This window comes from Pteropus medius, unplaced genomic scaffold (genome assembly GCF_902729225.1).
Source record: "Pteropus medius unplaced genomic scaffold, Ma_sr-lr_union100, whole genome shotgun sequence".
Taxonomy (NCBI): Eukaryota; Metazoa; Chordata; class Mammalia; order Chiroptera; family Pteropodidae; genus Pteropus; species Pteropus medius.
The window spans coordinates 29,422,878-29,449,209 of NW_024354875.1; the positions used below are offsets into that span (position 1 = coordinate 29,422,878).

The following is a 26,332-nucleotide window of genomic DNA, read 5'->3' on the forward strand; positions in this document are numbered from 1 at the left end:
AAAACCTGGAACACTGACAACAACTTCAAATGCTGATGAGGATGTGAAGCAAGAGGAACTCTCATTCATTGCTGGTGGGAATGCAAAATGGTACAGCCACTTTGAAAGACAGGTATTAATTTCTTAACAAAACTAAACACACTTTAACTATACAATCTTGCAATTGTGCACCTTGGTTTCAGTTCCTTACCCAAAAGAACTGAAAACTTATGTCCACACAAAAATCTGCACATGAGTGTTTATAAACAGCTTTAATCATAACTGCCACAGATTGGAAGCAAACCAAGATGTCCTTCAGTAGGTGAATGAATAAACTGTGAAACATACAGACAATGCATCTTACTCATAGCTAAAAGGAAATGAGCTGTCAGGACATGAAAAGACATTAGAGGAACTTCTTTCATATTACTAAATGAAAGAAGTCAATCTAAAAAAACCCATATATTGTATGTTTCCAAAAATAGGACATCCTGGGAAAAGCAAAATATGAAGATAGTACAAAGGTCAGTGGCCGCCAGGAGTGTGGGAGGGGGTTAACAGGCAGAGCACAGAGGATTTTTTAGGGCAGTGAAAACACTGTACGATAGTATAATGTTGGATATATGTCATTATATATTTGTCTAAACCCATAGAATGTACAAAACCAAGAGTGAGCCATAATGTAAACTGTGGACTTTGGGTAATAGAGACATATCAATATAGGTTCATAGATTGTGACAAATAAACCACTCTATTGGGGATGCTGATAATGAGGAGGCTATGAATGTGTTGGGTCAGGGGGTAAATGGGAAATCTCTGTACCTTCTTCTTAATTTTGCAGTGAAACTAAAACTGCTCTAAAAAAATAAAGTCTTTGAAATAAAGTTACCAGATTCTCCCATAGGGTTTGGAGAAAGGGACACAGCCCTGTCGACACCTTGATTTCAGTCCACTGAGATCCATGTTAGACTTTTAAACTGATTAAAATTAATAAATTTGTGCTGTTTTAAGCCACTAGGTATGTGGTAATCTCTTACAGCAAAGATAGAAAACTAATACAAAGACCAACCAATGAAATTCACTGAGCGGCAGAGATTTCCCACTATATTACCAGTTAACAACTGTGAGAAGAACAAAGTTTTCTACTACTCCGGGAATTGCAAAATAAAGTCGAATGTATATTCCAGGAAGTCTGGTTTCCATGGGGAAGGAAAAGTTAATGCAAAGAAAGCCTCCATACTGAAATATGCTTGTTACCTTCAACATTTGGAGGAAGGAATCTTACCACTCGTTATCTCCAGGGATATGGTAACCGAGAACTGAAATAACTTTGCAAACAGTCCTCGAAATTATTCAGCTCTGATCAAGATAGGACAAGCCCTAAGAGACAACCTTCCCCAATAAAACTGGAGAGGAGAGTTTTTAGAATGCTAAGAGCAACATTACCTCATCAGGAGCTAGGAAAGGTGGAATATTAAAAAAAAAGGTGGGGTAAGGGAGACAGCCTCAGCATTGTGACAGAAAGGATAACTTAAAATACTAAGGCACTTGTTAAAATTTCAGGCTATTACTACTCAAGGTATCAGGTAATTAGCATTGACTCAAATACCACCAAAGCTTTTTAAGGTGCCCACTATTTTAAAGACATTTCCTCTTCATGCATATCTGTGCAATGATATTACAAAGCTCATAAGAAGCAAGAGTTCAGGGAAGATGTGAAAGTTCCAGAAATGTGACCGTGCAATTACTCCAGCAAGTTAAGATCAGCAGGCCAGAGCACTGGGGAACTGATAGAGAGAGGAGAGCAAAGAGGCTGCCTCTATGCAGGTTGATATTGAGGTGCTGTTCTTGGCACTGACAGTGACTACCCATGTGACATTGCACAATTCACTGCAGTACTTTGAGGTTAGGTGACAGCTCCCCCTGGAAACACCCTGCGTCAGAGCTGTAGTTATGGGTAAGCTCCAGGGAAGAAAGTCAGCTTCTGCCTTTAAACAGCCTAAGGAGTTGGACTTTTTTTTTTTTCCCCCCTAGAGAACCTTCTAACAGAGAGGGGTCTGGACGCTGGGTGTACAGGAGGGCAGAGAACACTCCTATATGGATCCTTGTTCAGCATGACTTCTATATCTCTGCCACAGAAATTATGTCTGGCAGTTCTTACAGCATGGAGGCTGTGTGTGTTTTAAAAAATGAGATAAAGAGATTATATCCAAAGTATTATCTTACTTGGGGATTTTTGTAGAAGAAAGCTAGTAAAGAGCATTTTTCTTCACATTTCCCACTATAACTAAAAAAAAAAAAAGCTGCACACACACACACACACACACACACAAATATCTCACAAGGCATCTTGATATTAAAAGTTTGTGAAACATACCTTTACCTAAGAATCTTTCAGCTGGCACACTGTGTAACAAGCTCTAAAAGCATAAAGACAATCTCTCCTCTCTCCCACCTTTAGGTCCCACACATCACTTCCTCTAACCCTAGCAAGCAGCCAAGGGAGGATTTCTTAAAGAATATAGACTAGAAGGAAGAAGCCAAAAGTATAGTGGCAAGGTGGAACCCTATGTTTGTGTTCTGTCACTGGTGAGGTTACTCAGGAATCATTCATTTTTGTGGCTTCTCATCACAGTGCCTTAAATCTCTGCTCTAAGAACTAAACCCTAACACAGAGTGAGCATCTGTGTCAACTGCTACATGGGTAGTGACATCCTCTGCTGACCCAAGAGCCACACGATCAGCCCTTAGAATCCCTATGTGCTTTGAAACTGGGCTTACTCAATTACATATCTCCAGGTTCTCAATGTCTGAGAGTGTTTCACCAAAGTCAAAATTCAGTGATAACAGGGATTTTTTTTACTGGGAAGTTTCAAACATCATTTTTGCACACATGAGCTTTTATATGCTGCTCTACTTAAAATCGAGAATTCTGTTAACTATCAAATAATACTTTTTAAGTAAGTTTTGGCACATTCAGTCAAAATATAAGGCGGCCACTTAAAAGGGCTGTGTAGACTTACATGCATTGATATAAAAAGATATCGAAGACATTACCAATCAAAGCAGATTAATAAAAATAAGCAAAATATGTATACAATAACACTTAAAAATTATATATTAAAGTATATATTAACATAAGAATAGAAAAAAGACTAGAAAATATTTATTGAGAGGCTAATACTAATGTATCTCAGGGTAGGATTACGGATGATTTTATTTCTTGTTCTTTTTTTCTTTTAATTGATATTTTAAATTTCTAAGATGACCATATATCACTTAAAAACAAAGAACTATACATTCCTTATTGCTGAAAGTATTTATACTCAAACATCTTCTTGATCCATTGTCAAAAAAAAAAAAATGACATCTCAAAATGAATAGTTTTTAATTCATCTATTTTGCTTCTCTCTTTTACAATATCACATTTTTCCGAATATAAATTTGCCTTTTTAGCATGTTTACCAGCAGGAAAATTTTGTATATGCAAAAGGCCTGTATCCTATACTACCCTACATCATCTATACTTAAACTATCTCATCGAAGCTTACCATCGAACCAAACCATACCATTGAAAATATTAAATTAACATTAGAAAACCCAATCTCCAGCCTGAGTGTATTAGCTCTGTGACTGTAGGAAAGATACTTAGCATTTTCAATCTTTCTTTTTTATCTATGGGCAACAAACACAGAATGAAAGAAAAAATTAAATTGGGCAAGTGATGTGACAGCACTTTCGAAATTAAAAAAAAAAACCACTGAAAATGCTGGCTGCTATTTGCATCATCTTCAGCATCTCCTTCAAAATATTTCCAGGTATTCCTGTCACAATATTTAATAATGAGATTTTCAGGTAACATTCTTAAAAGGACATTTATGTAAAAAGGCTAATGAAAAGACAGGTAAATGTAACAGAACTGAATAAAGCACAGCTACTGGGTCAAGTGAAGAAGAGCAAGGACCAGCGTGTTAAACAGACCTAGGTTCAAGACCCGTTTCTGCTTCTTCTGAGCTGTACAGCATCAGACAAATTACTGCCATGCCTTTACACCTTCATCTCCTCAGCTATGAAATGTCAGTTAACAGTACTGATGTTGTGGAGGTCTTATGATGATTAAACCAGACAAAGTACACACAGTGCTCGTCCCAGTGCCTGGTACACAGTAAGAACATCATCTTTTGAAGGACCTCACTGACAATAAAGCCAAGATGTGAAATGATTATTCTAATTCTCAGAGAAGGGGGAAAAACCAAAAGAGAACATTCAAAAAATTAAGGAAAATGCCAAGTATTTTTCACACTGAAGAACTGTATTTCTAGTAACTTGTTGCCTACATAATAATATATACCACTACTGGAAAACAAACATGGTTTTGTCAGAAATAATTTAAGTCTGATAAGGCCTTTATCAAAGACCATAGCCTGCTCCTTCCCCTGGATTCAATCTAACCATTACTCTTCTCAAAATCTGGATGTTGAAAAAAAAAATAAACACTGGATACTATGGAAACTAGTAACCCAAAAGTAACATTCAGACAAAAGGGCTCTCACCTTCCTTTAACTACTCATAGCTCTTCTTTCCAGCTGTCTCCTTGCTGCATTTATCACTTTCCACCTTGTGTTAGAGTCATTTGTGCAGGGTCTGCTCTCTCTGCCTACATGGTAAGCTCTTTGAGTGCAGAAACCCTGTCTTATTCGTCTTTGGATTTTCCACAAAGACTTGCACAAAGAAAATCAAAAATAAGTAGTTTGTTGAGGGGAAAAAAAAGAACACGTACTAAAAAGCATTGCTACAATTGAACAATATGCCTACACTGTTTAACCTTGTGGGGGAAAATTAATCAAGGCTCCAAACCACTCAACTAGTAAGAATTATGCAATTAACGTGATTTTACAGGCTAGAGAACGATTTAAGAATTCTAATCCCTCCTGAATGATGATAATATGAAATTAGAATTCAGGCATACTGATGCTAAAACAGTGTTCGACGTTGTTTTTATCAACTGAGGCTTTCTTTATGAAATTATAATTCACCAATAGCTAGGTTCATCGTTTAAGAAACTAAAATAGGTCAAATTAGGCAATACTGTCATGCTAAAAGATTTTTGTTAAAATAAATACCCTATTCTCATTTTTTCCTATAAGCAAGAGAACTGTTTTGTTGTCTGGAGTCTTTAACCAGCCCATCTAAGTCTAATGATGCTGCTACATAATATCAAGGTAAGTCCATTATGAGCAATTGAAAGGCTACACCATACAGAGCATCTATCTTTGACAAGAGTCATGGTTGCCATCAGCAAAACCACAACCGGAATCCATAGGGCTGAACTATCAAGGTATGAACGGCATCCGATACAAAGGAATTAACAATTTAACTAATAAGTTCATCATTTTCCAAATCGCTGTCTGATTCCAAAAAACGTATTTTATGTCAAATACATAATTATTCTATTTTATGAAAAATATATTAATGGCAAAATATATGTATAATGTTTAGCTCAAACCAGAACTGTTACTACTATCTCCTCCTGACAGTATATAAATTATAAGGTGGCCCACTTGGTTTTTTTCTGAGATGTGTTTAAGAGATACAAGATTTGCTTATCTTGTATCTAAGTTTATGATGCTCAGTTTTTTTGATAACATAGATGACTTTACCATATACGCAATGAATAAGAGAACATTTGCAGAAAAGTACATAAAAGGAAAAAGAAAAATCTACATTTTAATTATCTCCATCCAGCATTTAACCTAAGGTCTGATTCTTTTTCTTCAACCTTACGTATAACAGGTCAGTTTTAAAAGCAAGTTAAAGCAATATTATACTTTTTCGAGGAAGGAATTAGCCTTTGTCTCCTCAGTCTTTTGCCTATGATCACCAAAACTAATAATGGAGAAATAAATATACGACCTTTAGCCACTTCCTTTTTGTGTAGAATGCAACATTTTGAAAAGTAAAATATTTTCCAGTTTCCTACTTGCAGAATGAAGGTGACGTTTACCTAGCAACTGGAGGTGAATGTAGGGGTGGGAGAGCCATATTCCTAGCAGGTAGGTCTATAAAATGTTACGTCAAGAAGAAAGTCAGAATGACCTTTCCAAGAAGTGGAGAAGGCAGCCATCCACATAGCATTACTCAAGGACCTATGAAAAGCCAGCTTGAAATGAAGTCTCTACCCACTAGCCTGTGGAGCACAGTACACATACGTGTCATGCCCAGATGATCTCAGGGGATAAGAAAGGCAAGCACATTTTTTTCTCAATACCCTATAGCTGCACATTGTCTAGAGGAGAGATTCACAGAGTGAGGGCAAATTTGTGTGTTATGTGTATCTATGTATGTATGTGTGTGTATACATACATACACACACACGCACTCCAGAATCTGGATGTGGATATTGGGAAGAATGAGAAGGGTACAAAAGAGGGCATGGATTTTCTAAAATCTGATGAATACTGGCCAGAATAACTTTCCAGCTTCCTCTCACACCGACTGGTCTAGGAGATAATTTTTCTGGGTCCAAGTGACCTAGAGCAAATTTCAAATAGGGAATGAGGTATAAAGAAATTGTATGGCAGGGCCGACATTAGATGGCAGGTTTCTGATACTCAACAAACATGTAACTTTAAGGTGCTAAGAAAAGGAAGTCGGACGTATGAGGTGGTGCTGGTGGTGAGAAAAGAGGGCAGGAGACTGCCACCCTGCGCTCAAGAGATCTCCGAGGGCAATTCTATGACCCATATTTTATGATTTAAACAGTGATTCTAAAACGGGGGCCCATGAGTGTGCTCACAGAACCCTCTATGAATGTTTTTAAATGTTATGTTTCCATTTCAATTATATTCACACTCACATACACATTTATATTCTGGGACGTCGTGATAATATAATGTCCTTAAATTCACAGTCACTAACTGCAAGTGATCACTGGTGCAGCCTGTTCATCCTATCACATTTCCCTGGTAAATCTACTCTCCAGCTCTCCCATACAATCATCCCTTCATTTCTCAAACCTGGAACACATTTTCCTTCCTTACTCTCAACTGATGACACACTTTGTTTTAATGAGAAAACAACAGAAGAGGACTTCCACTCACCCCCACCACCTCCATTATGGTGGCTGCACTGTTCAACAGGTGACCTTTCCACTCTCCTAAGCCTGACATCTACATGGATGCCTGGGCATCATCCCTTCCCACCCGCCTGAGCATATCAGTCTTACAACGTCCCCTCATTCCATTTTTCCTGTTCTATTGGATCATTCCCATACGAATAATGCTTTTTTAAAAAGACCTCTCTTCACCCCATATTCTCATTGAGCCATCATCCCAATTCTTTGCTCCCCATATTTAGCAAACTTCTAGCAAGACAAGTTATTTATCCTTCTTACCTCACATTCTCTCTTGCTACTCTGTCCTGAATCCAGTTCAGTCAAGTTTTGTCCCCATCAATCCACTGAAATAACTCTTGCCAAAGTCAAGAATGTGCTACATTTTGCCAAATACAATGGTGAATTCTTAGTTCCCATTGTACTTGATCTCTAATAGCAGTTAATGCAACTTTTCACTCCTTTCTTGAGCCAATTCCTCTGTTTGGTTTACAGGACCACCGTTCTCTCCTCTGCTGCACCAGCCTCTTATCGGTTGATTACTCCTCGTCCATGCACCACCGGAGGTGTGTGCCAGGCCACTTCTCTTCTTTACCTTCATCACTCCCCAGGGGATCTCTTAAAATTTCATAGCTTTAAATACCATGCATGCCAACAGTTCTCCAATTTATTTATATCTCTAGCTCAGAAACAGATTTCCTTTGCAATCCAGACTCATGCCCCCTACTTGAGCTCATCACAGAGATATCCACTAGACAACCCAAACTTAACGTGTTCAAAACTGAACTCCTGATTCCACCTCAACCTGCAACTCCAACTCTCCCATCTCAGGAAACAGCAACTCCATTCGTCCATATTTTCAGGCCCAATCCTTGAGTAACTTTTGAGTTCTTGCTCCTCCATCCAGAGTCCAGTAATTGCATGTCACCTCCACACTGGTCCAGGTCACATTATTACTCTCTGCATCTCTGTGAGAGTCTACCAACGAACTCTCTGTTTCTACCCTAAATGGTCTATTTTCCACAACGCAAACACAGTGCTCATTTTAACACTTAATTCACATCATATCATTCTTCTGCTCACAAACCTCCAACAGTTTCCACCAATAGCGAAATCCAAAGTCTTCACTACAAGCTACACGGCCCTACGTGATTCAGCCCCTGCTAACTCTTTGACCTCATCCCCTACCAGGCTGTCCGCACTGGTCCCCTGGCTGTTTTTATAACTGCTTGTGCTTTCCCCTCAGAATCTTTGCAATCACTGTTTGCTCTGCCCTAGGACTCTCTGCCTCCAAACAACTTCATGGCTTGAATCCTCACTTCCATCGGTGGTCAGCTCAAATATCACTTTATTTAGAGAGCCCTTCCGTAGTAGGCAGTTTTATAATGGTGTCCAGTATTCCTGTCCCCAGGTGTACATGTCCTGCATAATCCTCTCCCAAGTGCGAAGGAGACCTTTAGATATGATGGGCTGTCACTCCCATGATTAAGTCATGCTACATGGAAAAGGTGAAAGGATTTGGCAGATATAACTAAAGTTCCAAAACAACTGATTTTGACTTAATCTAAAGGGAGATTATCCTAGATGGGACTGGTTTAATCATCAGGTGAAAAACCTTTAACAGAGGGGCTGAGGCCTTGGAGGGAAGGGGAGATGGTCTCCTGTTGTCCCTGAAAAAAGCAAAGTCATGTTGGAATGGTCTGTGGAGCGGGGTGGTCCGATGGAACAGAGGACCGCAGTCCACAACTGTAAGGACTGAATTCTGACAACACCCCAATGAGCCTGGAAGAAGGCCTAGGGCTCCAGATGAGCATGCCTTAATTGCAGGCTTATAAGACACAGCAGAGAACTCTTAAGTGGTGCCCAGACTTCTCACCGAAAAAAACTGTGAGATAGTAAAAGTATGTTGTTTTAAGCCACTAAGTTCATGGCAATTTGTTACACAGCAGTTGAAAACTAATATGCCTTCCTTAATACAGAATAGCACCTTCTATCCTGATGTAGCTCTTCTTTCAGATAACTTGATATATTATTATATATCATGTAAGTAATATTTGAATTGTTCCTCTTTCTGCCTCCAGCATGTAAGCTCCTGGAGGACAAGAAATGTCTTGTTCCCCACCCTCCGCCACTGGTTATATCACACATGCACATATAGGTGCTCAATAAATATTTATAAAATGAATGTATTTTCTGTTTACACTTACATCAGTACAGAGTGATCATAAAAATTTAATAGCATTTAACTTTTAACTTTCGAAGGCTATTTTTCACATTAAAGTACAAGGACTGCCCTTCGAGGAGTCCAACAGTATATTCTGAGAAATTCACAAGCTCTTAAATATGAAAAACACTAGCTTAAGCAAAAACCTTTTTAAAATATAGGGTAAGCATGTATACAAACAATCAGGCATCAACATATGTTCACTGAAAATAAGTTACACTAAAAATCATTTCCATATTTTGAAGGTGTTTCTAGGTAGTTACATTTAGGAAAATACCATTGTTACGTCTTAATTTCAGCAACACTTTCTGTGGATCCTTTTATAATATCCTTCTGAATGGTTAATGTCTGCTAAAAGGGATGGGATTAAATAGGATTTGTTTTTGGTTGAACAATGATACCATAAAATACTAATTATTCAAAGCCATTTAGAAAGTGAGCAGTTTCCAACAGATGCCAGAGGCTCTTTCCTACTTGAATTTCTGAACATGTTAATCAGTGTTTTGGATAAAGATGTCAAAGATAGGTTCATCAGACTGGCAAGTGATATATATCCAAACACCATAACTAATATGACACATCGACAATCATGAGTAAGATGTATGGTGGGCAAGCAGCAAGTCAAAATCAACAGATTCATTATTATAGTTATAAATGTTAAGACAGAGTTTTAAAACACATGCTGAATGAAGTTCAGAATTAGGCTTGATAATCCTTCCAATGAAAAAAATAAAATCAGGTTTAGTTTGACTGTTAGGTCATGCTAAATTTGCCAACAAGGTACATGGATATTTCAAAAGGTAATGAAAATGAGATGATTTAGGAGAAATACAGAATGTGATTTGAAAAATCACATGATCTTACTACTGTATTCAAGTGGCTCAGACCACATCTAAAGGCCTGCATTTAATTAAGGGTGCTACATTTACATTTCAAAGAGACAATGTCAAACTGGAAAACAATTCCAGGAAAAGAGTTCTGAGGTCAAATAGGTTTTAGAATGAACAACTTCCTTTCCTGCAGGACTTCTTAGAACCTTTAATGTTAATGTTCCTTTCGATTTCCAAAAATAAATAATGTTCCTTTCGATTTCCACGTGCAGAAAAGATGGATACCACACACTACTGTTTCTTAACATTTTTGGACATGGAACTCTTTCTTCTCAGAAAATACTGTAGGACTAGTGATCTAAGCCACAAACTCAGGAAAACTACCACCCAGACCCATGAGGAAAATGGTAACAAAAGCAGGTGCAGAATAAATGTCAATAAAGGTGACTAACCAGGATTATGAGGGGGATACAGTATGAGAAGCACAGCTAAAGTTATTTGCACTGATTTGCTTAGGAAAAGAGAAGAATAAGCCTTGCAAATATACGAATGGCTCTCAGAAAAATGAGGAAATGCATTTGTTTTTACATTGTTCTACTGCCTAGAGCAAAACAATATTTGAAGATAAGGCTTGAAATATGCTTTTCAAAGACACCTTTCAGGTCTTTTATCCAGAGAGCCCGATATTTACTCTGAGGGCCAGATTTGAGCCCGTAGGGGCCCAGAATAGGAAGGTCAGTTGAATCTTCAAGAGGAAGATGAACTATAACAATTAAAGCTTTTTAGTATCATAGAGGTGATCATGGAAAAAGGTGACCCACAGTATGCAAACAGCCTGGGTAAATATCCAACAACTAGACTAAAGAAAATATTCCTGTGTATATTAAATAAAAGATTGCATGACTAGATTCTAAAGGTCACTTCCAACACTGCACACTCAGTGGACTGACTGCAATCTCCACAGTCTCGCTCATTCCTGCGAACTAACGCCAAGCACTGAGCCTGGTACAGAGTGGGTTTCTCATAAACACTGGTGGATTGAATGAATAAACTAACGAATGAAAAATAAATGAAAGGAGTACCTGGTTCCAAAGTCAAATGAGAAGGAAATGGGCTATTTCATTCTTTGGAGATTGTGAAATATGCTAATTGTGACTCATAATCAAGACTACTTTCAAATATAAGGAAAACAGTCTTGTAATAATTTCACTTCTTGACTGGAAAATCAACTCTGAATTAAATCACAACAAGGGTTGTTGTGAGGGTCCCCTGGTAAGTATGTGAAAATGAACTGCAGATTGTAAATGACCATCAGAAGGAAGGGGTGATTATGGCAATGATAATCTACCCTGACGGACTACAATAACTCAGAGGGCTGGAAACTAACCTTGAAAATGAACCTGCTTTTTATAGCCACAGCTCTGAAAATGGTCCATTAGCCATGTGTTTTATTTGTTTAATTGTCAAAGGAGAACATGTATAACTTATTTTAGAACACCTTCAAAAACATGACCATATTCTGATTGACGTGGCAAATTAAGCTGTTTACAATTAAGTTTAAGCAAATTTCTTTTATCTTGAGATACCAAATTCTTAACAAAGAATATACATTAAGATAGACATTAAAATTTAAAAATCCTTGAAGCAGAAAGAGCTTTCGTTCATTAGATACAAAGACTATACTGTCAGGCACCAAATCTGTATCCATTTCCTAGAAGACTGAGGGTTCTTTCAAAATATATGTCATTTCTCCACAGTGGCTGATCAAAACTATCACTGAAAAATGTTCTGAACAGGCAACTTGTAGTACAAGCATGGTTTATTTCTGACAGAGACCAACTGCTGAAGTGTGAAAGAAACTCATTAAAAATCTTACTGTGATCTCACATTGTAAAAAAGTAACAAACAAACAAACAAACAAAACCTCAAGAATGAAAAGGCGAGGAAAAAACACTTAATGAAGGGTACACTGAGCCTGCAGACACACTCAGCTGGTGCTTTTCTTTCTTACTCTTCTTTAGTAAGCAGCTAAAAGAGAACAGTCAGTTCTAGAAATACAGCATACACTAGCTATTTTGGGAAATCAAATAAGCTTAAAATTTTATTTTATTTTACATTAATATTATAAAAAGCTAATGAAGGTGATCAGGATATCGTACTATAGGGAAAGTGATGCAAAACAAACAACAATATCATTTACCTTAATCTTAAAACGAGGTTCACAGCACAAGAAGCTTCTCTATAGTCCTCACTAGCATTGGGTTGGCCCTTTAAAAAAAAACAAAACAAAAAACAGCAAAAGAGTGTTATTTATAAACCCAGGAAACACACAAATAAAATCATGACATCCCTTGATTCATACAGTCCTTTCTTTCTGGAAATTTCAAAACTAGGTTTTTGTACATGCTGGTCTTATTTTGTCACCTAACAGTTCTGTGTGAAGGTTGGAAAGATGACTAATTCCCATCACAACTGTGAATACGAATATTTCATATAGGAAGCCTCAACATATACGATGAGCACTATAAACAACTGGTATAAGATGCAATAAGTCCGAAGAAGGCTCATCCATCTAAATGAGCACCTTGCAACCAGAGCCATGGACTGTTCCCCGCAGGCCTTGGTGATGTACAGGGGTTTGTTTGGGTACCTTAAACTTCAGGATGCAGAGGAAGGTGAAACCCAGTAGATTCGGCCACTGTTTATCTTTCCTGCCTTTCTCATCTAGAGCCTATTTCCTTGAATACAGATCGTCAGCCATGAATGCGTCTACTACATAGCCCCTCCCTACTCCCATGAATCATGGACCAGTAGGCCTTCCTACTGGAGTAGGACAATAAGGGATTTCAGGTCAGTCCTTGACTCTGCCACCGACCAACTATGCAACTGTGGGCGAGTCAGTCTCTGAACCTTTTTTCCTATTTATAAAATGGGGATAATACCTACTGCAAAAGGTTGCTGGGAGAACAAAATAATATATATGAAAATGAGTCATAAACTGCAACATATTATACAACACTAGTTTTCCTAATCCCTTTTCCTGTCTACTCTCTTTGCCTTCAGGCCCATCATTATTCCTAACTTGCCTTCAATCATTTAACCAATCCCTACAGTTTTTCTCCAGGTGTTTTACTGAGTTGCCTGATACAGTATAAAAGACCTAAACTGAATCCTGCTTCTTCCTCTAAGCTGCTGTGCGACCTGGGGTGAGCCACTTAACCTCTGCAAATCTTTGCTTCTTCAGCTATCACAAAAAGGCCAAGGACTAGATATTTGACCTCAAACAGGCTTCCTGCAACCATGAAATCACATTCTGTTTCCTCAACATACAGATGTTTCATAAAACACAGATCAGGTAAGATAGAAATGAATTTAAATGGAATACGCAGATTTTGTAAAACAAATCATGATCTCAAGGCTAGTGATGCTTGATAGTATAACTAACTACCTTGAGAGCAGAGGGCTTGTCTATTAATTACAGAGCAAAACCATAATGGCAGCATGCACCCTGGCTCCATGTCCATCTTTTCTCCCATGTATTGCTCATCACCCTTCATCAGCAATCAATACAACTCATGTCTCATGTCTTCCGTCATATAAATTTTAATATAAATGCATTTCGCAGTCGCTGAATTATTATTTTTACAAGGCAGGTTGTAGAGATAAATTGACCCATAAAATTTAATGATAAAAGAATTATAAAAACAGGTTATAGAAATCCAACCAGGAGCAAAAAAAGAAAAGTATCAATTAACTACAATGTTTTCTGGCTGGAATCTAACAGAATGGTGAGTCATTTTCTTTCCTTTTGTTATTTCACACAGTACCAGCAATTTCAGAAGCAGTCTGGTAATCAATTCTTGCTCTTGAACCCATCATTTAAAGGTTGGAGGTCCTGAAAATCATGGTCAATAGTGACAGTACTCTTTTCTCCATACCTATTAAAAAAGAGAGTTTACAAGCCTCTGATTTGGAAGCGCTACCCTGAAATTGTCTTTCTAAAATTTTTTTTTTTTTTTTAATCTGTCTACAAAGCATTTCAGACATAAATGACTTCGGGGAAACATACCTGAGAGTCCTGCACGGAAAGGGACTGTATTTGCTCGGGCAGACTGCTGGCATTCACCGCAATCTGTTAAGAGAGCCACCGTTACAGCACTTAAGGAAACCAAAATGAGACATTAAGGTCAGTGTTGTGACACTGAGTCCCGATTATCAGAGACAAATATTTTAAATAATTTAAGAAATTTTCAAGCAGTATTTCCCAAAGTATGGTTCTCTGACACACTGCACTGGAATCACATAGGACACATGTTAGGGATTTCTAGGCCCCACCCAACCTTATTCAGAATTCCGTGGAGATGGAAGAGAATCTGTATCTTTAACAAGTACCCTGAGTGATCCTTATGCTTTTAGAGAACCATTGAGCTACAGTGAAAGGCATGGACTATTGGATATTTTAAGCTTGGTAACAGAAAGATGCCCTAGGACCATTTTGTTCTTGTCCCATAACTTCATCTAAAGTTGAGGGCCTTCTATGAAAGGACGTTAGGATTAGTAAAACCTGCCCCTTTCATGATTACTGTGAACAACTTAGTCCTGGATTTCAGAAACATAAAGGTAGATGAGCTTTTAAAACATTTTCACAAACAGAAATGCCAGAGTGATAGGTTATATTTTTCTCCCGAAGTTGGAAATCCGACCCTAATGTGATATCCAAAATATTTTCACCTCCAACTCTACTTCTGTGAACTCTGCCCTGAACAAAAATTGAAAGACAAAAAAACTCAAAGAGAATCAATGAAAAAGATTAAAAGAAGTTCCTGTTTCTAAACTTGCTATCAATTCTAAAATAATCGGAAGTCATCAGAAGTTCTTTGTGACAAGAATTTTCTACAGTTTAAGAGCATAACATTTTTACTCTCTGTGATTCCTCAAAAATAACTATGCTAGTAATGAAGTAAGAGGGCGAAGTATACTGATGTTTATGGTTTACTTTGAAATACATAAAAAATGAAGATGGACTGAAGGATGAATAGATAGATATGCATGTGACAAAGCAAATACAGTAATGATAGGACCTACGTGATAGGTATGTGGGTGTTCACTATTACACGCTTTTAATGTTGCTGTATTTTTGAAATTTTTCATACTAAATTGTTGGGAGAAAATTACTGTTAGAACAACTAGTGTTCCATAACCAGCCAGAGGGCCTATGCCTACACCAAATGATCTCTATTATAAAGAATCTTTCAGGCTGACCCCACAATCTTAAGGTTTGAGATACAACCAAAAGCCACATCAGCACTTAGAGAACATCCTACCTTCAGTCAAAGAACCATGTAATCTGAAAAACCTTAATGGCCTTACTAGAGGCAATATCTTCTCTTTCCCCTAGGGTGCCCTCTTATTCCTGAGGGATCGATTATCAGGATGGAGAGCTAATTAACTAGACTGGGGGCTGAAACCTCATACACCCTGCAAGCTCACTGTGTAGGTGTAACTGCATGCAATAAAGGGATCAGCCTCAGTCTCTTGCTGGTTCACAAGCATTACAGGTGATTCTTCAGAAAATGTGCAGAGATGCACAGGAGTGGTGCAGAGAGAGATTCCCTCCACAAAACACCTTCATTGACAACCAATCATAGCCCCGCAAAATTTCAGCATTATGGACTCCATTCTATCCATTTAGGGCATGTCTTTTGGGCACATATTTTTACACATAAAAACTTGAAAGAAAATTAACATGTTAAGTAGCTGCCATTCAGCAACAGTATAATATAAATTTGACTACTGGAATTTTTCGTGTTAAACAGTTCACTATAAGAAGACTTGAGAGAATGTTGTTTTAACTGGGCAGGGGCGGTGGGCAGGGCATAATTAATGTTGGACACCGCCGTGGAAATAGGTCTTTGGTACTGAGTGAAAAAGAGGTAAAGATCTTGGGTTGGAGAGAAGGGACAATGTCTGCTTTCCAATTTTTCACAGGGTTCTGCCTAATCTTCTCATTTTCTATTTTTAAAAATGGCTAAAAGCAATCTGTTATTCTAAATGGAGTCCTGGAACAGAAAAACAGTGTTAGTGGGCAAACTAGTGAAATACAAACAGTCTGAGGTTTACTTGATAGTAATGCAGCTCTGTTGGTTTCTTAGTTGTGACAAACGTACCAGGGTGACGTGAATCAGTGCAGTGGAGGAACTCTGGTGAAGAGTGTATGGAAACTCTGTACTATCTTTAGAACATTTCCGTAAATCTAAAATTATTCCAAAGTAAAATATCTTCAGAAATACAGAATATTTCTGATCACAAATCTAACTTATTACAAATAGCCAGAAAGTCGGTCACCTGCAATAAGAACACCTTTTAAAAAGTGGTATCATAAAAGTATCAAGTTAAAGCCATCTGTGATGACTAAGGCTAAGTATTATAAATTTGGAGGAAGAAATCAAATCTTTCTATCTACAAATGGGTACAAAACAAACACGTATGAGAGTTAATAGGCATCTGGAAAACACAATGTCATCAGAAATTTTTAAAAGCTAAAGGCAGTTTTAACAATCACCAGGCAATAGCAATGAGTACCATAAGCAATAAATTTAGCTTGCACATTTTGACTAATCTCTAGTAAAATTAACTCAACCTAAATTCACACCCAATGCATTTTTTCTCCTTAGAAGAAAATATCAGTTAGGAAACGTGCACAATTAACCTTGCCTAGACTTCATAATGAAATTCTTCAATAAACCTCTTGTGCGTGCACATCGCTGGTGTCTCTTATGTGTGCAAATTTCTTCTTATATGGACACCAGATTCAATTAGGCCCCACACTAAGGCCTTATTTTTTTTTTTAAAGCACTCAGAGAGGAAAGACCGTGTGAGGACACTATAAGCCAGCTATGTGCAAACCAAGCAGAGAGGCCTCAAAAGAAACCAAACCTGCTGACACCTTGATTCTGGGCTTCTAGCCTCCAGAACTCTGAGAAAATAAATTTCTGTTGAGATGCCTCCTCCCTCTCAGCACCACCAGATACACACATACATCTCTTGTGGGCTTTATAGGGCTTCGGGCCAACAAACCTTCCCATCTGGCTTCATTATACTCCATTAAATAAGGACAACTCTCCCATGAGATTTCTGAAACATCTTAATGTTTTCTAATTTTTTTTTTTTGAGATTTCTTTTAGACATATTTAAAACAAATCTTCAGGAAGTTTGAGCACACAATCTTCCTGGATTCCAATATGGACTTCTGGATTCAGAGCATTTGATGCGGTTTTCCTAGTCAGTGGTCCTTTATTCTAGCCATGTATCGGAATCATGTAAACAGCGTTTTAAAAATCAGAGTTGCCTGGACATCACCCCAAACTATCAAATTGTAACTTCGGGGCTGGGTATAGGCATCTACACTTTTAAAGCTTTGGTTTTTCTGACGTGGAGCCAAGGTTGCAAACTATTTGTTTCCATGCCACCTAATGGAGGGGCTGCTATAAAAAGAATGTGTCTTTAATAGAAGCCTTAGCAAATGCCTTCTTCGATTAAATGAAACCAAAAGAAACTGAATTTAAAGACAAAATCAATTTCTCTTTTATATAGAAAATTAGAGTATAAAGCAAAATTGACCAAAACAATCATAAAACATGTACTGATTATTTCAGTGTCTGACAAAAAGATTCCAAAATCACAGTCAAAAAGATCAATAACAAGATAATAGTTGAATAGTAACCTATACAGCATCTTAGCTAGGTTTTACATAAGCTAGGATGCTACATGAGCTAGGAAACCTCACCTAAAGAAGCTAGTCCTTGTAAAGACCACCCTGACCCCCACCCAGAAAGATGAGAAGCTTCTAGAGATCAGGCTCTCTTCTTTGCTTTTGTGTAATTCCCACAATGCCACAGTGCCTAACACAGCACCATGTAAAAATCAGGCACACATTAATATTTGTTCAATTAACTAACTTTATTATTACTATTTTTAACCTTTAGTCTCCACTGGCTTCCACCATCCACATAGAACAAGATAATAAATAAATGAAATGTACATAAATTATCTACTTGCTATGAACTATTAATTACTAGTGGGTGAATAATAGTTTGCAAGGCTATTTCTAAAAACAGGACCAATTTTTCGACGGGTTTGACTATGAATCTTAAGTTGTGTAACTCAGGAACTTTACAGTTTACAAAGGAAATTCCTTTAGTCTTAAGGGGGTCTCCAAATATGGTCCAGTACTAGGCACATCTGTCTGATGTCCCTCTGACAAAACCTGGCCTTATCAATTTTCAATTTTCTCCAAATAATGCTGTATTACCTTGACATTCAGCCTTATACTTCCTAGGAAGCCAAACAGCACCTCGCAAGTATTGCTAAAATACCTCCCCTCTACTGCAGCATTTTACTCGGTCTAAACATGGAACTACTATGGTGACTTTTACTGAACGTCACCTCAATTTCTTCTGATCTTTCCCCCACTTATGACCTATTCATATATAAGATATGTCTATGCATGCACTGGGTTTAATGTACATATTTCATTGTATGGGTATTCAGGTTGCTAACAAACATGTATAGAGTGTCTATTAGATGTCACAGGGATACAAACAGGAGTAAAATACTAACCCAGTCTTTTAGTGGCTTATAGTCAAGTAAAACACTAAACTGCCATTTAAATGACAAGAATTATCAAAAACCTTATTAAAATGTAAACACTCTGGCATTCAAAAGTGCCATTTGGCAGAGATAAGCATTTTCTCCCTCAAAGATGTTTAAAGGAACAAAGTACAATGTCAGTGGCTGTACACATTGGTATATCTTTTTTCCCCTTAGCTTTGCTGAGATATAACTGACAAATAAAACTGAAAGATATTTAAAGTGCAACTATTTTTCTATTTTATAGCAACTATAAAACATTTGAAATCAGCAGACACTTCTAAGCAATCACAATTTTACATACCTATACTTTGCTCGTATATGTGGTCCCTCAAAATGCATATACAAAAATTTTAATGGAATGCAGTTTGTAACAGCAACTTACATGCTCACCAAGAAGGAAACGATTAAATAAACCATTTCGATCCATTTGTCATACTATGTAGCAGTTAAAACTAAAGAGGAACAACAACAACTAACATGAAAAAATTTTGAAGACATAAGGCAAGTTGAAAAAATATATATTTTTAGTTTTTTATAATCCCATTGTTTTAAAAATACGCTAGATTTCTTTATGTACATATTTGTATGTAATGAGCAGAAAAAGGTCTGAAAGAAAACACTGCAAAATGATAACCTTTGTGGAAATAAGCGACTGGTAGTCACTGGGATGAGAGGCGTAGCAAGATAAAAGTGATCTTTCAGTTTTTATTATACTTAATCCTTTCATAACTTTTACAAGTATTTACTCTATGTCCCTAATCAATAAGGCCTACCCTGACGAACCCATTTAAAATTACAGCCCCCTATGTGTGACACTACCTGTATCCTCTACCCATTGTTTTTTTCCATTACTTCTACTGCACTTATTTATTTACATTATTTATTTACTTATGAAATTACTGTATGTTGTTTATGTACTCCCTTTAGAATGTAAACTCCACAAGGATATAAAATTTCACTGTTATTCTCACTGATACATCCCCAACAGCTACTAAAACAATGCTTATAGTAGATACATATATATACGCACACACACCAATACATATACATATATATTTGTTGACTACTTACATATTTAACATATTTGCTTTTGTAATAAGTAAATAAAATACCTTCTGTTTTGCTTACCAAAAATGATTTAGGGTGATTGGCAAATCAAGGGACTACTTTAACTAAAGCTGAAAAGACAGAGGAACCATCATTGTAGTTGCTCTAAAACAACTCAAGATACTGAAATGCCAGGCTTGCAAAAAAAAAAAAAAAAAAAAAAATTGCCTTAGAAGCTGCATATTAGCAGGTGGGCTGGTTATTCTTAAAATTTGGTGAGAGTGTTCTCAGTCAAACATATGCATCTTTTACAAAAATAAGAAACCTATCTACATGCTTCCTTAATTATATAGCAGTATGGGAACAGACATATGCCACTGGGAAATCAAATAAGTCTAGATATAGTGAAGAGCCTCAGACTTTCAAGCCCTGATCAAAAAGATCAATAGTGATACCTGATTATTAATTGACTGATGCTATACATTATTCTCTTTCTTGTCTATGAAGAAAATATTCATGCCAAAAGATACTACTATCCAAATAACACATTGGATACAGTTAGAGCATCTTCAACAAGCACACGGTAAGATATTGTCACAACAAACTTAACAAACCCTCATGAGGAATTTCCTCATGAGGAAAATCCTCAGTACTAGTAAGAAAAGATTCAGTGAATATTATCCAATGAAGATATCTTGTAGTGAACCACTAATGACTGGCATTTGAGTCAGAAATACAACAAAATAACTTGAATCCTGTTATTTTGTTGTATTTCTAAGCAGAACTGACAATTCTAGTTAGAAATACTCTTAGAAATAGATGAAAAACTTGACTCTGTACTTTAGATAAAATGCGAAAGTGGGCAAGAGGACAGAGTTTTCAAGACACCTGGTTAAGATCATTCTAAACACCCAGTGTGACATCTGTGTAGTCAACATGTCCTATTGTGAGGTTCGTCACCATTGTTCCTAACACAGTTTATATTTTATATATGAAATGGAAAGGTGAATTCATAAGATAAACATAGAGGGAAACAGGATCTGAAAGAGTTACCCATGGGAGGCAAGCCAACTTAAAAATCCCTAGAAAAGGCCTATCAATGTGGCATGAAGGAAGACGAGAAAATGGAGGGAGGGACAAAATAACCGAGGGAGGAGTGGCTTCTAACTCTGATGCTATCTTTTTAGAAGGTCCAGCTGGCTACTGCCACTTAAAGCGGAATGATAAGATTTACTCCATTTAAACAAAAGAAAATGTCTGCTAATTTAAAAAAAGTTGGGATGGATATCATTTATAACCCAAAGTCTTCTGTTTCCTTACTGAGAATTTATCAAGGTACACATTAATAACTCGGTCTATAAAATATTTGGAACTATTTTAAATATGCTCAAATTTCCTCTAGGAGAATTAGCAAGTCCTTTGAACTACAGTCATCATCAGTCATTAGGCATTAGGATAATTAACCAGATAGAGGAAATAAAGTTGGTCAAAAGATGACCAGTTCTCAAGGAGAAGCTGATTAAAGAGTGTCCTTGCCTACTTAGTCACCTAGGAGATTCAAAAATCGAGACCAAAAGATTCAACCTAGAGTTGCTAACCATTTTAATATTTTACTTTATTGGAAACTATCAATCTAAAAGAAAATTTTCCCGTATGTTTTCTAATGACTAAAAGTAATGCCAAGAGTTAAGATTAATTGTGTGAACAGTCTGTACCAAGGACTCCACTTTGAGTGCTTTATGTAGGTGATTTCATCAGTCCTTGGGGCAATTTTATAAGCATTGTGATCATCCTCATTTAACAAAAGAGAAAACTGAGGCTCAGAGAGTAAAGTAACCCCAATTCATACAGCTCAAAAGTAACTCAGACAGAATTGGAACCTGCAAAGTCTATGCCCATTTTCTTTTTTTCCCACAGCATGAGAACAAAATCGAAGTCTCTTCCCCCAAATGATCAGATTCTGATACTACAAGAGGTGAGGGTTTGGGGGGCAGAAATGAAATGTTAAAAAAGAATTAAAAATCAATAAATAAACATCACTCACCTCTGGATTTTCTTTTACTCTTCGTGACTGTAAAACATTATGTATCCATTAATATATACACGCACACAAAATACAACAAAAATAAAATTTACACAGGTTAGCTTATCATCATCAATGTCATTTACCTTTTCTTGAGAAAAAGCTGCTTTTCCTTCTTCACTTTTTTCATCCATCTCGTCATCACTCCACTCCCAGTCACCGTCTTCAGTTTTATGAAGGTGACCACTTGACCCAGGGACTCTTCTTACCTGAATCAAAACAAACCCACCCAGTTCTTCACTAGCCGAATGTGAACAGTGCTCGCTGGTGCTGCTACTTGGGTTACACAGCACACACACCATCCTGAAAATAACCTAAGTGGTTATGAATTCAGGGATAACTAGCAGTTAATACCCAAACACACTACACAGCCTCCAGACTCCCACACTCATCCTCTTTCCAAAGATATTGTGTTCTTGAAATGCATGACTATATACATGTAGAACAAAATATTTTGGAAGATTATCACACACATCGGCCATCGAGGATCAAGCTCATCTTTCACTTTTGCTTCAGTTAACGCTTTATTAATTACAACACATAAAAGGCCATGTGGTAAGCTTCAAAATTGCCTAAGGAAATGCATGCAAGCAACAGACTGCTGACTGAGCGAAGACAGGAGAATTAAGTAGCCTAATGAAGCATACTAGACTAGAGGTATCAGCGATCTAAAACCTAAGTCAAAAAAAGCAAATACCCTTCTGTTGCCACCTTGATCTTTTTCAGAACCTGATATCATGCTTGTTTTCCCAGGATTCTGCTCAACCTACTTAAGCAAAACAAAACGGCGTCAGACTATTCTTAACATACCTTGTGAAACACTTTAATACTTACAAGATTGCTAGAAATACAGCAAGATAATAAGCAGCTATGCCGGATAATCTACAGAGATTATAATCAATCTTCACCAATTATTTCAATTTTTTTTTTAAACTAGGGTCAGAGATGTAATCCGTGGGCATACTTTTCAAGTGTCTTTGTGGTTGAAAAAGCAAAACTTTTAAAAAAATAGGATGACTGAGAATGATGAGCTTCTTAGCCTTAAAAAATGGACTGAGACATAATTAAGCAAAGCAATGTAGCAGATGAACATGATGTGGATGTAACAGCCAGGGATCTACTGATTCAGAGAAACTTCAAGTGGAAAAGGACGTTGAAGTCTGTCTAGTTTAGCCCCCAACCCCATTTTACTGAGGAGATGAAGGCCCAGAAAGTGACCCAAGACCACAGCTTCAAAGGCAAAATTAAGGCAAGGAAAAAAGCCTTCAGACTCCCATTCAAATCCGAGAGTCTTCTTATCCTATTAAATAACTGAAAAAAGTTGTCCAAAAATGTCCTGTGAAAACTTTGAGAGACTATGATGTAAAGAAAGGCTATTTTCTATAACAGAAACTACTTAATTATAGAACAGGTTCTTCATTAACCCCAAGGGAAATGCCACAGACCTTAAATGTAATGTAAGCATTTACACATGTCTGATTAACGTAAACAATGCAGGCTCAGGGTTTGCCTTAAGGACATTACCATGTGGAACCTGTAAAAGTAAGCCTGGCTACTTTTCTAGGAGATCTGAGCTCCAACATGGAAAGTTAAAAAGCAGGTAAAAATTCTTAATCATAATTGCAAACAGTTATGCTCAATTTAAAAAGAAAAAGCTTTTTTCTCCACTCCAAAAAAAATATTTTTTAAACTAATTCTCCTTTGAAACACTAAGCACTTAGTACAACCCCTTCTGTGCTTGGCAAAAGTTATTTTTTCCACTTGCATTTTGAGTCATTGGAGAGACTTATTCTAATGATAGTGATTTTAATGGTGCTTATAGATGCTGGCAAAGTTCAGTAGGAAAAAATGCTGAAATGCACTTCAGGATTTTTGGAACAGATTGCTCTTTTTAAAGCTACAAATAATGGATAAAAGAGAAAATAATTTTCTGTTGATGTGTACAATAAAATTAATTATTTTCTTAGCAACTCTAATTGATAGCAACATAGAGGAAAATTCGTTAACAAGTACATTTAAAAGAATGTAAAGACACAGCTATTACAAAACGTTATTAACTAAAAAATGAGAAAAGAAGTAAAATTGTGCATTAAAAACAGAACTGTTTTGACTGAAACTGTAAACCCAAGCATGGTTGATGAATTAGTATTCTTCGAGTGCTCATCCAAAAGATAACACCAAAGAAATCTCTCTTTCTGAAAAAAGAGATAGTATGGCCTCACACCCAAACATTTAGTTTATGGTCTTTTCCCTCTCACTCTCTGTTTATAAAATCTATCAGTTTTGTTTCTACAAGCAAGATCCAACTACAAACAATAAAATGGCTATCTTCTATTTCTATTTCATTTTAGAACCCTGGCTGTCTCCCTCTTGGTTTTATTTTCAGTAAGAGAGAAAGATAAAGCAAAATGTCTAGGATTTATAAGCTCAGACATAGAAATGGTGGGGTGGACCTTTAAGTAATAAATATTGATTGAACAAATAAATGTAGAAATTAAGACAAAGAACATTCAAAAATCTATGTAGCATAAAATATTGGTATAATAGTAGCAAGAAGAAGAATACAAATTTGTTCATTAAGAATGTCCTCTTAGTTTACTGAAAGAGAAAAAACCTGCCACAAAATTTGAAATCCAGGTTTCATGGTGAAGCTGACCTCTATTGAAGAGACCAGAAGCAATTTTACAAAGCTGCATCCTTGCAGTTTACAGGGAAGACAGGAAACAACTTCTACCTTTTAGAGCCGAGGCAACTAAGTTTCACATAGTTTAACAAATGGAGTATCTAGAAACTAAAGAATACAAAAAAAAAGTGTAAAAGTTTCTATTGTCCCTTCAACCCCTACAATGACTAGAATGGGTTATTCACTCTCAGAACTCTGAATTACTGTTACATTGCCCTTAATCGATTAAATAATTTACTCAGTTAATAAAGCCAAAAAAGAGGTGGTAGAATGATTTTTCTCTGCCGTGAGTTTAAAAATATAGACCAATGATTCTCAGAGAAATAAGCTCAATTTAAGTGATAGCTAGAAGTATTCATAAGCCCACAAACTCCTCATGTCAGAGCTGACAATAGTGAGGTTAGAAAAGTTTTTCGTGCAGTAACATTTATTCCTAATGTTTGTAGCTAATCAGACATGAGCGACAGGGGAACAAAGGAAGAGAGGCCCAGCCTAGAGACCGCTCAAAGAACACCCCAGAGACAAAAGACAGGAGGACCGTAATCTATGGCTGGTTTAATCTGGCCACTGAAGGTACTACATTAATACCGCACGAGCCAATCACCTAGGACCTTCCCATTTTTGGGTTGTCACAGCTCTCCTTGTGGAAAAACTCGCTCTTCCCTTGGGGCGTACTGTCTTATCTCTTTACCTCCCAAGTTCCACAGGACTGCAGTCCTCGTTAGCGTGGTCCATCTCCTTTTAAAATGTACTTTCAATAAATCTTACTTTTTCTAGATCTCACTGACCTGTAATTCTTTGCTGCATCGGGGGTGGGGTGGGGTGTGGGGGGGGGGTGAACCGAGGGACAACACACAATGCCACTGTCCTCCCCCGTGCCGCTGGGGTGACGCCGGATTTCACATCGCCCCAGCTGTAACGCTAAGCCTGGGGATAAACATAATTGAGGAGTTCTATGTACACCACACCTCTGGAAAGGAAACTAATATTTTCTTTCCTTTTTCCAAACTATCTTTATGAAATCCCTCTAAAGAAATGAAGTCCTGATTCCCACAAGAAAAAGAAGTCAGGCTCAGCCAGACTGAGGAACGGTGTGGTTCGCTGGCTGGTTCCTGGTTCTGGTGCCCGTGGGGTCAGATGCCAGAGGCAGAGCTAGGATGGAGCAGCCAAAAAGGGAGAATGGTAGGAACTAAAAACCAGTCCCTGGAACATTCTGACTAGTCCTCCTCAGTGATGCTCCTCTGAATAGGAGCTTTCTGTAAATATATATCAGGACTCAGGGTCTCTGTAAAATATGTTAGGCTGCCACCCGGCCCCTGACAACAGAACAGGAAGAAGGATGTGAAAGAGAGTATAAGAGCCAGTAGATGAACTATCTATACAGGGCATTAGAAATATGTTAGAAATTGAAGCTTGTTTCTCTAACACACTCTAAACAAGGGGAAAATGTGATTTCTTTGCTGTTGTTGCTCGTTTAAAGGTTTTACTGCTCATCCTAGGAAGAGAGAAAACAAAGAAATACTGACCTAAAAACTTAGTAGCATTTGTCCAATTGTGCATGCCCGCTCCTTCCGAGGCCTGCCCGCAGCTTCCATCGCCACATTAACTCCCCCTGGACGTGGGGTTTCAGAATCTCCTTGGAATAATTTTCCCCACCACTGAGAATCCCACACTCCACTTCTCTTCTAATGGTTGAACGCACTCCATGCCTGCCTCACTGCAG

The 26,332-nt window shown here is 37.4% G+C and overlaps 1 protein-coding gene across 1 annotated transcript in view; it reads right to left on the reverse strand.

Moving 5' to 3' along the window:
• Nucleotides 1-26,332, reverse strand: part of STK39 (serine/threonine kinase 39) — a 264,879-nt gene that overhangs the window by 91,229 nt on the left and 147,318 nt on the right. Inside the window, exons 12-15 of the mRNA XM_039855814.1 lie at nt 22,013-22,135; nt 21,888-21,914; nt 14,214-14,276; nt 12,345-12,412 (exon numbers count right to left, since the gene is read on the reverse strand). Coding sequence (XP_039711748.1) covers nt 12,345-12,412; nt 14,214-14,276; nt 21,888-21,914; nt 22,013-22,135 — 281 coding nt within the window. The remainder of the gene's footprint in view (nt 1-12,344; nt 12,413-14,213; nt 14,277-21,887; nt 21,915-22,012; nt 22,136-26,332) is intronic.